This window comes from Ochotona princeps, chromosome 4 (genome assembly GCF_030435755.1).
Source record: "Ochotona princeps isolate mOchPri1 chromosome 4, mOchPri1.hap1, whole genome shotgun sequence".
NCBI classification, from domain to species: Eukaryota; Metazoa; Chordata; class Mammalia; order Lagomorpha; family Ochotonidae; genus Ochotona; species Ochotona princeps.
This window is the reverse complement of record NC_080835.1, coordinates 111,062,353-111,074,608: the sequence shown is the minus strand read 5'-3', so window position 1 is coordinate 111,074,608 and position 12,256 is coordinate 111,062,353. Positions and strand designations below refer to the sequence as shown.

General features: G+C 50.3%; 1 protein-coding gene across 3 annotated transcripts in view; it reads right to left on the bottom strand.

Moving 5' to 3' along the window:
- The window catches only part of ETS1 (ETS proto-oncogene 1, transcription factor), a 126,879-nt gene that overhangs the window by 56,313 nt on the left and 58,310 nt on the right, over positions 1 to 12,256 (bottom strand). Inside the window, exon 1 of one of the 3 annotated variants that reach the window (XM_004593287.2) lies at positions 6,204 to 6,352. The exons of 1 other annotated variant lie outside the window; for it this stretch is intronic. In XM_004593287.2, the coding sequence (XP_004593344.1) occupies positions 6,204 to 6,285 (82 nt within the window). In that variant the 5' untranslated portion in view covers positions 6,286 to 6,352. Of the gene's footprint in view, positions 1 to 6,203; positions 6,353 to 12,256 lie in introns of those variants that run through there. One more of the 3 variants, XM_036497213.2, reaches the window with a different exon arrangement.

Genomic DNA, 12,256 nt, shown 5'->3' with positions numbered 1-12,256 from the left:
GAAGTCATGTGACCGTCATCTTCTGGAAGAGTCTCCGCTTACAGTTGTCAGTCTGGAGTGATTATTATCAGTGTCCCCTTACTGCCTCAAAAGTGTCTCGGCTCGCATGGCAAATCATAACTATCAATACACCATCGGGATGTGAAACCCAACAGCCACCTGCGTTCTAAAAACTGCTATCTGTCAATATTTTACAACCCTCAGAGACAGAATTAAAGGCCACCGAAAGAGGGCAAGTGAGCAAAAGCCTAAAGGGGAGAGTGACGGGCTCAACCCAAACAGCAGAAATGGGAAAGTACCTTGGAAATACAACCGAGATGGCCAAATAATCAATAAATATTTATGACTCGAGCAGCAGTATCTCCAGTGTATCTGTAAGCATGGCCACCTGCCAGCAAAGTCAGACCTACCACGACCTACACAGCAGGCCAAGTTCTTCTCTGTCAGCATGGAGATGATAAGCTTTACAAGGAAAGCAAAAGGTAATACAGGCTGGCACAGGGCTTCGGGAGAGCAGCCAAGTACACATAGCCCAGAGAGGCAACTACAACATCCTCTGGATTGCCAGTCCAACCGAAGGAAAGCAAGGAATAGCTACAGACCCATGGTATGTGAAAACAATAGATCTGGGAGTAACCGTGACATTCCTGATCCTGAGTTAGGATGGCTTCACAGCTGTGCGCATGGGCGGAGGAAGCACACCACCAACCCAGGGCAAATCCTATCAGAGACGCCTGCTAGGCAGCGAACCTGTGCTGCTGCTTGGTGGAGGTGCCCCCGATAATATGGAGACCACACTGCCCTAGACACATGCCTCTCTGTGAGGACCCTGTGAAGCCAATAGCATCCCCCACCCTGAGGTGACAAAGGCAGAGTAGTTTGCCCCGCTCAGTATGGGCTGTGGGCAGGCGGCTTTCTGCAGACAGAATCCCGACACTATTCTGTTAAGCCATAACAGCTCAGCATAGCAAGACTGGATGCATGGCATGAACTTGACACAACTACACTATAGGGAGGAAAAGCAATCAGATGTATGTGTTGCATAGAAGGGAAACCTCGCCACTCCGAAAGCAGGAAAATGCAAACTTCAAATAACCATTTTGTTGGGCTAGGCTCCTCACCATCCAGGTCATGAGACTCAGTGCAGAGCTGTGTCAGGGACAAGGGAGATCAAGAGGGCAGAATCTGGAGACTGAGGGAAGGTTTGACCTTGGAGGTGAGCACGAACACCTTCCCACCTGTGAGAGAGCCAAGGACATCTGGAAGGCACTGGAAACACGAGAACCCTGGTTCTCAGCCTTGTGAGCTAAGTGGTGCTCTGGCTTTTCAACACCTTCCTAAAGCAACACATCTGGACAGCCAGGGCTACAGTCAGCCCACAGGCCAAGCCCTTTCTGCAAGTTACCCTGGACACCCAGTGATCACAGGCGAGCAATTCGGCTCAGGAGGGTGTTGTAGCAATGGGATGGTGGGGGACCCCTGCACTTCCCAAACCCTCGAAGCACCCCCCAGCACCGCCTTTCCATCACACCTGTCTTTTGACTTCCAGGGTTTCTGAGAATAACAAGGTATGTCGATGTCAGGTCCAACAGGCTTGCAGCATCTTAACAGTTTGGTAAGTTTCCCAAATGTGAGGTTGGACAAAGGATGCACCTTTCTACCTATCATTATCCTGGGGTGGGGGCAGGGAAGAAGCAGAAAATAACACCCCACACCCACCCAGAATTCATGTGAAACTTCAAGGTGTTGTTTCAAGCATCCACACAATACATGCAGCCCTCTAACCACCGACTGGCCAGATTCAACCTTTAATGGCAGCTTCTGGAAGGTGCCACGGCCATGGGTCACTGCTGTGCAAACTGGAGAAATGTCTGAGAGAATCATCCCTAGGCCCCCAGAAAGAGACAGACTCTTGGTGCTGCAAGCTCCCAACCTGCACTTACCAGCTTTCAGCTTGAGCAGCACAGAGCAAGCGAGGCTCTGCAGAGACTGACCATGCACTGCCTTGTCCCCTAGAGGGAGGAGGATGTGCCTACAGGGTGGTCTGGCCTCTTTAAGACAGGGAAAAAAAATCACACAGAAAACACACAGACACACACACACACACACACACACACACACACACACCAGCAACACAAACCAACCAAAAATGCCAGGAATGCAAGCTCTGTCAACCAAATAAATAAATAAAATGTGAGCTACTTTATAATAACTGGACATGATACATTTCTCAACCCTGCACAACTGAAAAACTCTATTTTTCCATGCATCTGGCAAACAGTCCCCTTCCCCTTAGACTCGATGGCCTTCTGGCCAGCCCCTGTGCCCGTGGGGCCTGCAGCACTCTTGAAAGTCACCTGTGTGCCAGAACGTGGCCCCGTCGGCATGAGTCCAGTTATACAGGTGAAAATGTCCTGTTTACTCTTTTCCTTTTTCAAACAACGGATCAGAGGAGGTGCACAACACAGCTACCCCGACCCCCTACCAAATACGTCCAAGGCCTCCGAAAGCTCTAGGCTTGGCAAAGTCACTTCTAGTTGACCAGTTTTGTAGTTCAACAACATCTGTGAGGTGATTTCCAAAAGTTCATGGAAATCTGAATTAGAAGGCAAGCTGATTGAGATGCAAAAACAACTTCACACTGACACCTACACAGCATCTTCAAAAAGCTCCTGGACAATATATACCTAGGCTTTCAAATGGTTTTTTTTAATCAAAAGAAACTTTTCTTTAAATTCCAGTTTTTCTCTGACCTTTCTGAAATAACTCTCGGAGTGTTATAAGCCAGGAACTGTTTTATGATTTGGTGCATAATCATACATTTAATTCTCTTATCAACTTTATGGAGTGGAATAATTACTGCAATCATTTTACAGATGCAAGAGCCGGAGCACACAGAGAGAAAGCAGTGTGCCCCAAGTCACACAGCTACGAAGTGGCTCAGGTGCAACTCACTCCCACATGGGCTGGCTCCCGAGTCCCGCTCTGAACCAAGGGCTTCTTCACTCACAGCGCACAGCCAGAGTGAACAGGACTGCACAGCCCTGGAGCTCCACCCGCCAAGAGGTTGATGTTGTTAAAGGGTTTTATAGTTAGTTTTTTTTAATCTGGGTCATTCCCATTTTTACTCGGGAGAGATTCTGTTTGTTGGTTCACCCCTAAAACTGCCCGTGGCTGGAAGTGGAGCAGGCCAGGACTGGGAATTAGGAACTCAATCCAGGTCTACCTGGAAATGACAGGAGCCCCACTACTTTAGCCCTCAACTCCTGCCTCCCAGGAGCTGCAGGAGCAGAAAGCTGGAGGCAGGAGTCAACGCTGCACACTGAATCCAAACACGCCTTCCTGTGCGTGACACAGAAATCCTCACGGCACAACTGCTCTCATTCTGATGAACCAGTCCAGTCCCCCCAGACTTCATCTGGACATCAGACATGCCCCCCAACCAAGAAGATGAGACCGAGGGAAAGGAGAGGGTCAATTAGGAGGCTCGGGTTCATGCTAGTTGCAGTACCAGCCTTGAGGATATGTAAGGTCGAAAAGCTACCACTCAACCACCACAGCTTACTTCACACACAAGGAAAACCTGATCCCAGTACAATCAAAGTTTTTGTCAATTTGGTCTTAACAACATTAAATCCTTTGAAGTCTCAGTACAGAATAAAAGGAGAGACAGGAACTTGGGTCAGATCTTAGACACCAAGGCAGGCAAATAGTGCTGCTCTTCAACTCCTACTGGAACATCCCAACTCCCCACTAACCCTCCTTGATGCTCACAAACATGAGTGGGGACTTGGAGGAAAATCTGCTTTCATCATTGAAGCAGGTAAAATCCCCACACTAGCTGTCTCCATGCATAAGAAACCAGGCAACCCACCCACCCAAGAAATCGTTCTGACAAATATTTAAATCACAGCTGTGGATACAAAGCCACGCTGTGAGAAGCTAAACTTTAAACACATGTGCTATATGGTCTAATGGGCAAAACAAACTCCCAGTGAGCCCGTGTCTTGGTCCTCTCAGCAGCAAAAGCCCGCAGCCCTGGCCACTGTTGCTTGAGGTCTTAGTTGATGTTTCTCTGCCTGGCTTTTCAAAAGCAACTTGCAATATTACTCAACAGAACACACAGCAGAGGTTAGCAAGAGATTAGTTTTACCGTGTGCAGTTACTGGCTCTCTAGGTGTTTTTTACACATGCCACTTACCTTCTCTGTGTCTCTTACATCCCACCTGAGTCTTGGCCGGCACACCAACATTAAAGCAAATAAATTCCCTGAACATACAGCTAAACCTTAGTCATGACATTCCGTAGTTATTTCCAAGTTTATTTTCCCCCAGAGTGCCTAAATAACACATTTCATTACAAGGAGTGGTGGAAAACCGGTCAGTTTCTCTCACCACTTCAGATTCTGTTGTACTTACTGCAGGTGACTTACAAAACCTACTCAGGGGATTCACAAGAGTATTTTAAGAAAGAAAACCATCGCGCAGGGGGTTGACTGGAACGGACCCTTACTGCTCCCATTTTACAGAAAGTTACCAGCCCAGGAGCTCCATCAGTAAACAGAAATTGCAGCACCATAATACGTTCAATCTTCAATATTAAATGACCAGAAACAAGGCTCCAGCTGTTTACTCTGATCTACGACTTGTGCTGCCAGGGGCTCTTTGCACATTCCCGGCAGAAAGCATCCGTGCAGGTCTGTGAAGTGATGCTTCTACATGACATTTCCCAGATGACCCAGCCTGTCTCTTCCCCATAAACACACATAACAACACATATAAACAAGCCATTCTCAAGGCAAGGACCTATGGGCTGAGCTTGCCTCTCTGCAGTAAGCAATCCATGCATGCCTTCTATATATGGTTTGAATCCTTTGGGACATCCTGAACTTATTCGGGCTCCCCTGAACCCCAGAAGCCAATGGTTATAGGGACATGATTTCTGAAATAGCTACGGACTCTCTGGTGGACCCCAGCATCGCTGCTGCCACACCCTCAGCTCCCTGGTAACGAGGAAACAAAGTCAAGCTTCCTTAGGCAGCCCTGAGGTTGAACGTGAGGGCCCACAAGGACTCCCGCCTGTCTGTATTAACATTTGTGAAAGACCCCCAAATGACAAAAACATGAGCTGGGCTTGAGTTGAAAGTTGAAGCAGATGTACAAAAGGGTTAAAGTAGGCAACCAAGGATGGCAGAAACAGAAAAGAGTTAAAGACAGGGAGCCCCCACCTAACCCGTAATCAGAGGAGCAATACGCTCTTTTCCAAAATGCAACACCTTCTCCGCTGGGTTTCTTCTAGCCGCCCCTCACCTCCACAAGCATGCATCTGCCAAGGAGAGCTGGTAGGTTCCCATCCTAAAAGGATGCTTCTCCCCCCACCCCACAACTGCATCTGGTCCAAGAATGCTGTCCGGCTGCACTTCATTAAGCTGCTTAGCACCAAAAATCAAATTTCTTTCCCATCCCTTTCTTCTTCAATTCCTTGCCAACTGAAGGGTTGTAAAACACCATGGGCCATAGTCACATGTTGGTGTTGAGATGCTTTGCTTTTCTGATGGTTCTTAGGCACCAGGAGACAAATGTATGGCATCCTAGAAACAGGATGCAAAGTCAGTCACCTGCAGAAACAAGAGCAGATGTGTCCCAGAGTGGGTACTTGGCTTTCTCTCCTATCCTCTTGCCTAAAGCCAGGAGGCAGTGGCCAGACAGCAAAGGGACTGCGGCTGGCAAGCTCCGGGAGAGAAACACAAGTCGAAAATACGCTTGAAGCCCCATCAGTGGGGCAACATCTCTGACCAGGGCTCCAAGTTCATGGGACACAGGGTTAGGGGATGCTGGCAGTGTCCTCTTCTTGGACGTTCCCTTAACTTTAAGGAACTCAGCCAGTGTGAGAGGGTTCTGGTTGTTTGGGGGAAATTGAAAAAAAAAAAAAAAGCAAGAACAGGGACGCTGTTAAATCTGTAAGCGTTTGCCCTCTATTCACAAAAACACAGCTGTGAAAATAAATACAACTCCAAACCTCTGGCCACCAACAGTCTTCTCCTCTTCCTTGGTCACTACCCCTCCAGCTGCCAGCGGCATCCCAGGCGCCTGCAGAAACGCGTGGCCCCCGGAAGCACCAGCGAATGGGGTCCAGCCCTGGGGAAGGGAACCTCTTGCCTCGGGCTGAGGGTTGCAAAGAGAGCCCGGGCAGTGGCCACTCACCCGGGGAGGGGAAAAGCTCCAAATCCACTTTTTCCGTCTTGATGATGGTGAGAGTCGGCTTGAGGTCGACGGCCGCCTTCATGGTGTCAGCTGTAGGGGACGGACCGGACTGGAGCAAGTTTGCGGTGACTGCGTTTTTTTTTTTAAATGGGGATGCACAAAACTGGGGGTAAGAGGACGCAGGGGAGAGGGGCGGAGGAGAAATTCGCCCTTTCCTGCCTACAATCTCAGATTCCCGCAGCCGTGCCCCGCGCCCGGACGGTGCGCACCCGGCGCTCGCGGCGGCGAAGTTGGCACTTGGCGGAGAAGTGAGCGCTCGCTCGCTCGGCGCCCTCGCCCGCTCCCCGCCGCCGCAGCTGCAGCTCGCTCCCGGCCCCCGGCCGCGCTCTGCCAGTCCCTCGGCTCCCTGCCGCACTCTCCCCTCCTCTTTAGGGCGTTTCTCGCCGGCGCGCCGAGTCTCGGCCGCTGGGTCCGCTCGCCCCGGCCCGGCGCTGCCCCGCCGGAGGAAGGGAGGGGAGAGAGCAGGGGGCGGGCGCGGCCGGGGCGGGGGCGGCCGGGGGCCGGGCCGAGCGCCCGCGGCCAATGGGCGTTCGCGGCCCAAAGCGAAAGGAAGGGCGGGCCGAGCGCGGCGGCCGAGGCGCGGCGCGGGGCCGGGCGGCGGGGTGCGCAGCCGGGCCCCGCGGAGCCCACGGCCGGCCGGGAGGGACGCGCCCAGGGCGGGGGAGCGGGCTGGGCGCGCAGGCCGCCTCGGGAAAGGCCGCCTGATTCTCCACGCATTCTTGAGGACTTGGTCACCCGCTGCTGCCCGCCTCCCGGGCGCGGCATAGTTTTCCAAGTGCGTGTACATCATTCATTCACAAAGCCTGACACTCAGGGTGGGAGGCGTGCGGGCCGGCGCGGGACACTCGTGAGTCAGCCCCCCTCCAGGGCTCGACGGCCAGCGGACTCCAGTGGCGCAGGGCTCTGAAGGAACCTCGGGACGGAGGAAGAAGACGTGACAGGGGCCGCGCTTTGGGGCAGAAGCGCTTCATCCCGGGCAGAGCCGGAGCGGACCCCAAATGCGGACCCCAAAGGGCAGTCTAGAAAAAGGGAGGGAGATGTGTCCTACAGAACTTCCAACGTGCCTCCCAGGGTGGCTGAGAGAAAGAGAGGCTAATATTTTCTGCCTACCCTGTTCCTCCAGTTAGCAACAGCTTCCACGCTTCTGTAGCAGACACTCTCCCATTAAGTAAAACTGACAGCCACACTACCACCAGCAACAAGAAGTGGCGCCCAGGGTCTGGTTTTGGGTTGTTGGGGGCACCATGGATAGCCCTGGCAGCGCCTTCGGATCACACGAGTGAACTGGAGTTAAGTCATGATTTGCCACTGCTGCACTGGTTGTCACAAATGCTGATGGCTTGTCCCAGCTAACAGGTCCACCGGGAATGTGTGAAAGAATGCTCAACTAAGCCAGGCATCAGATCCATCTATTTTTGTTTTGTGTTTTAATGTATTTGAAAGGCAGAGAAATGAGAGAGATCCCACGTACCGAGTCACTCCCCCAAAGGTTCACAGGATCCAGAGCTGGGCCAAGACAAAAGCAGGAGCCAGGAACTCAGTCTCAGTTTCCCACAACAGTAGCAGGAACCCAACCACTGCAGCCATAGCCTGCCGACTCCCTCCGGGTGTGTACTAGAAGGGAGCTGTGGTCCCGAGCAGAGGTGGGACTTGAAGTCAAGCCCTCCAGCCAATACAGGATGTCGGCTTCTGAACTTCAATGCCAGATGCCTAGCTCCGAGACCCATCTTTGATTAACACCAAGATTAGACTTGAACCTTCCTCAGAGAAAGCTATTTTTAATATATTTCCTAATTTCTACTATGTTGAAACTCCCATCACCTGGTTGCAACTATTAACTTCTACCTCCTCCTCAAGGACTGTCACACACCTGTTAACTCCAAAGCTAGCTTTGTCTCCTTGCAAATTTCCCACAGCACATCAGGGGAGGATCCAAGGCCAGAAAACAAATCTCTGGCTCCCGGTCCAACCTCCAGACTACCACCCTCCTTCAGCACCCAAAAGAAAATATTTGCATGTGATCATTTTGATTTTGAAAGGCCGGCCTGTTGCAGTCCAGCTGTGTTTCTGAAAGGTACGAGAAAACAGCGCTGGCCCACAGATGACCAGAACAGACGCTTCTGCCCCTGGGAAAAACTGCGGGAGACAGCTGATGGCTGAATTGTGGGTTTACACATGCAAGCAAGCAGCAGAGCAAAGGATCTGGAACGGGGCCTGTCTTACTCACTGTGAACACATCAGTAGAAGCATTGAGCAAACCGTGGGTTGCTTCAGGGAATTGAGTTTTGGAGCTGTTGTTTTAAGAAAGTGCTGGTACATTTTAATCCACGTGTGCATCCTTCTCTGTTTTCAAACACAGCTTCCTTACTGTCTCTTACTGAGTCTGTGTCTCAGCCCTCTGCCCCAAGCTAGCCTAAACGTGGCTCCTGGAACCCACCCCGGGGAAGCGGCGCGGAAAGAGCCCACCATGACAGAACCGGAAACGCTTCCCGCTTTCTGATGAGAGGATTCATTTCTTCAATCATGACAATAAAACTAGTCAATCACCCTCACCCCAACCTAGATCCAAAGCATGGAGCCTCAAAACATTTAGGGTTACATTACGTGGGATGATTTGACAGGCAGCCAGGAAAAGACTTCCAGGAAAGTTGTAGCTACATGATGCTAATTATGACTATTTATGTGATCAGAAGTTAGACATCTCGCCTTGGATCTGGACCAAACTTCGCTTAGGATGAGGAGGACTAGCAAGGTCAAGTTAACATATCCTTGCATCTTTGCCACATCAGTAAGTCAATCATTCCTGTGACTGATTAACTGATTTTGATAGATGACATTCTCAATCCTTTTAGAGCACAAGTCAATTTTTTCCTAAATATTCTAAACTTTAAATGACGTGTGTAGCTTGTCATAACCCACAGAAGCCATGCCTAACCCAGTGGCCAAGACATTACAGACGCTGGGTAAGTTGCTGAATGATGAGCCATCAGCCTATTGTGAGCTCTGGGCTCAGCTGCCGATTCTTCGTGCTTAGCATGCTCTGGTTTGTGAAGAGGCCCTCGCCCTGCAGGAAGGTCTGCCGTTCAGCCACCGGGTGCCGCAGAACCTCTCTGTCCAGCACTGTGTCCACTCAGGCTTATGTGTGTGTCTCAGGTTCCCCGTTAGCAGAACAAGACAGCTATGCCTGCCATCCCCTTGGCCAAGGTATTTCAAGGCTCTACCTGACAGCTTTGAAGGCACTCGGAGGAAAGAAGTCAACCAAACAGAAAACTTCCTTGCTTTTGCTTCTAAGGCAGCCATCTGTCCCACCCGAGATCAGGAAAAAAACAGAATGGCAACTTAAAACATGTCTTAGACTATAGTCACATTGAGCTACGACGCAAAGCACCTGAGATTCGGAACAGCAAGTCCACAAGGCTCAATGCAGGATCTAGGGGTCGGGAGAGTGGAGCCAAGCCTTACTAAGGTCAAGAAAACAGTCACCTTTGTGCAGACATTCCCTCACATACACGGAGTCTGTGAAAAACATAAACTCCTTTTTATTTATACTCCTCTCTCAACTCCACCCAGCTGCAATAGAAAGGAAATAGCAAACTATCCCTAATTTCTAACGATGATAGGAGGGAGAGCCTCCCTTTCCAGAAGTATGCCAAAATGTGATTTGTGAACTTCAACAAAACAAAGAATCTCTGAGTTCTGAGCTAAAATGTGCTTTATTGGAGGTAGGTACAAAAACATTCAGACCACTAACGGCTGATCCAGAACAAGTTTATGACTCACAGATGTTGATTTACTGGTATAAATGTAAGATTTGAAAAAAAAAAAAAAAAGAGCCCTCAAATTAACAACCTGCCTGAGCTGCATTTGTGGTCGCTTGTTCTCTGAGAAAGGCAACAGTCCTTGTCCTACACAGAAACAGGCTTCTGAAGCTTAACTCCAGACCAAGAGGTTTCTCTGTGATAAGTTTAGTCATTAAAAAGCACACCAGGGAAGAAAAATGCCCGGGGCTTCAATATCCACCATTATCAAGCAGCAATAAAATGGAAAATCGGAGATAGGAAGGAAAATTAAAATAACTCCCTTAATTAAACTCGGATGCCAGAAGGCCTTAGGGTGAGTTCAGGAACCCCCAGTGGGGACTCAGAAAGTGCTGCTGCTCACTGCAGGCTGGCTTGGTGACCTCACCAAAGCCACTTAACCTTTGTGTGTCACAACCCCCTCTGTTTCAGGGAACAAAATCACCCCTGGCTCTGGCTACCATGGCATACAGGCTCATTAGCTATTGTCTGGAAGGTACAATAAACAATGAGCGATAAGAGGCGCTGCAGCTATGCGGGAAAGGAGGGGAGGCAGGGCAGGGAGAGGGGAGCATGGAGGCCTATTTGCCCGGGAAAGCTCTTGAAAGTAAAACAAAGATGAGAGTAGTGTGGGCTCGGGAATAAAACCCAGGTTCCCATTCGGGTGCTGCCTGCAGATCGCTGTCCATGAAGTGGGGAAAGGAACAGTAGGTACCTTTCAAGACTATTTGGAGGATGAAATGAGATAATGCATACAAAGCTTGAAGCACATTGCCTAGATAAGAAAAGGTTATTCGATGATTGTTAATCCCTTATTCCTGTTCCTGAGATTCAGTGTAAAGTAGAATATGTTTGAAATTTATGGCCATTGCTTGGCAGAAGAGATTGGATCCTCTGTGTAACTGGACTGTCACCTTGGAAGACCCTTTGTCAGTTCTTGAATAGGAGCCTGCCCTACTCGCAGCTGAACGTGAAAAATCCCAGCCCTACCTAACCGGAGAAGGAAAACTTACATTGTTGTTAGGTGGTTTAAGGGTCCATAGAAAGGCTAAAGTTCAAGTGCTGAAAGATCATGCTTGAGGTGTTTCGTCAGACAAATACTTCCGTAGGTCTTGGGATTATCACAGGATGGAGCTCGAAGGGAGCTGATGCAAGAGCTCCATGCACATGCCTCCTGTTCCCCAGAGCAGGAGCACAGGCTCAGGGCCTAGGAGCACACAACCTCAGTGTCAGGAGTAGACCCAGCAGCCCCGATTGCACAGCTTGCCACAGCATCTGCAAGAAACTTACAGGACCTGTTCTGGCAGCAAAAAGACATGCCCATACCAGACAGCCATGAGACCTAAAGCGGGATCCAGTGTAGCTAGCAACAGAGAGATAGACTGGATTTCTAGAAATCCAACAATATTGTCTGCACTGGATGTGTTGTCTTTGGACAAGTAGCCTGCTGGGTAACCACATTATCCCGCCTTGTGGGAAACAGCTTGGCATGGGCGGTGAGGAGAAGGGTCTGGGCTGGCTCTATTGCTGTCTGAAGCTTCTTTAGACTATAATTAGGAACCATTCAACTGCATCTGCAGTCCCAACAATGTGGGACGGATTGGCCTAATCCACAGACCAAGCGACATTTTACGAGCCACCAGCGTAGACATCACGTATTCCTCTGCAGCAAATCAGACTCAGTTCAGACAGAGAGAGACTGAGTGCTGGCTTCCTCCACACCCAGGGTCACTTGGCTTCCCGAAAACCGACCTCGCTAGCGAGAGGCTTCCAGGGATTGCTGCTCCCTTCTGGGTCTGGATAATGCAGAATGCAGGCTACCCCAGCAGCCTCTGGGGGATCGTGTAATTTGGATTTCTATTTAAGTTGTCCTAAATTGGCCTCTTCAGGAGGTAGAGGGAGGGGGTGGCCTTAGCGCAGATGGCAGGAGACCCAACGTCCTTCAATAACATGGCAAAAGTTAGAGAAGCAGGCTCCTGGCCAGGGGCTGTGTGCTGCGGGGGGAGAGGATTCCCACGCCGCCACCCCCACCTCAGGCGCAGGTGGTTTCATCCCCGTGGAAAGCAAAGGCCTCCCTCTGATCTTAGGCTGCTTTTCTCTCAGTTACAAAGACAACCCAGAACTTCAAAACAGATGTTCTCTCTGCAGTTGTGGTTTGAATCTTACATTAAGATCATTTCATTGTGGAGCCTTCCC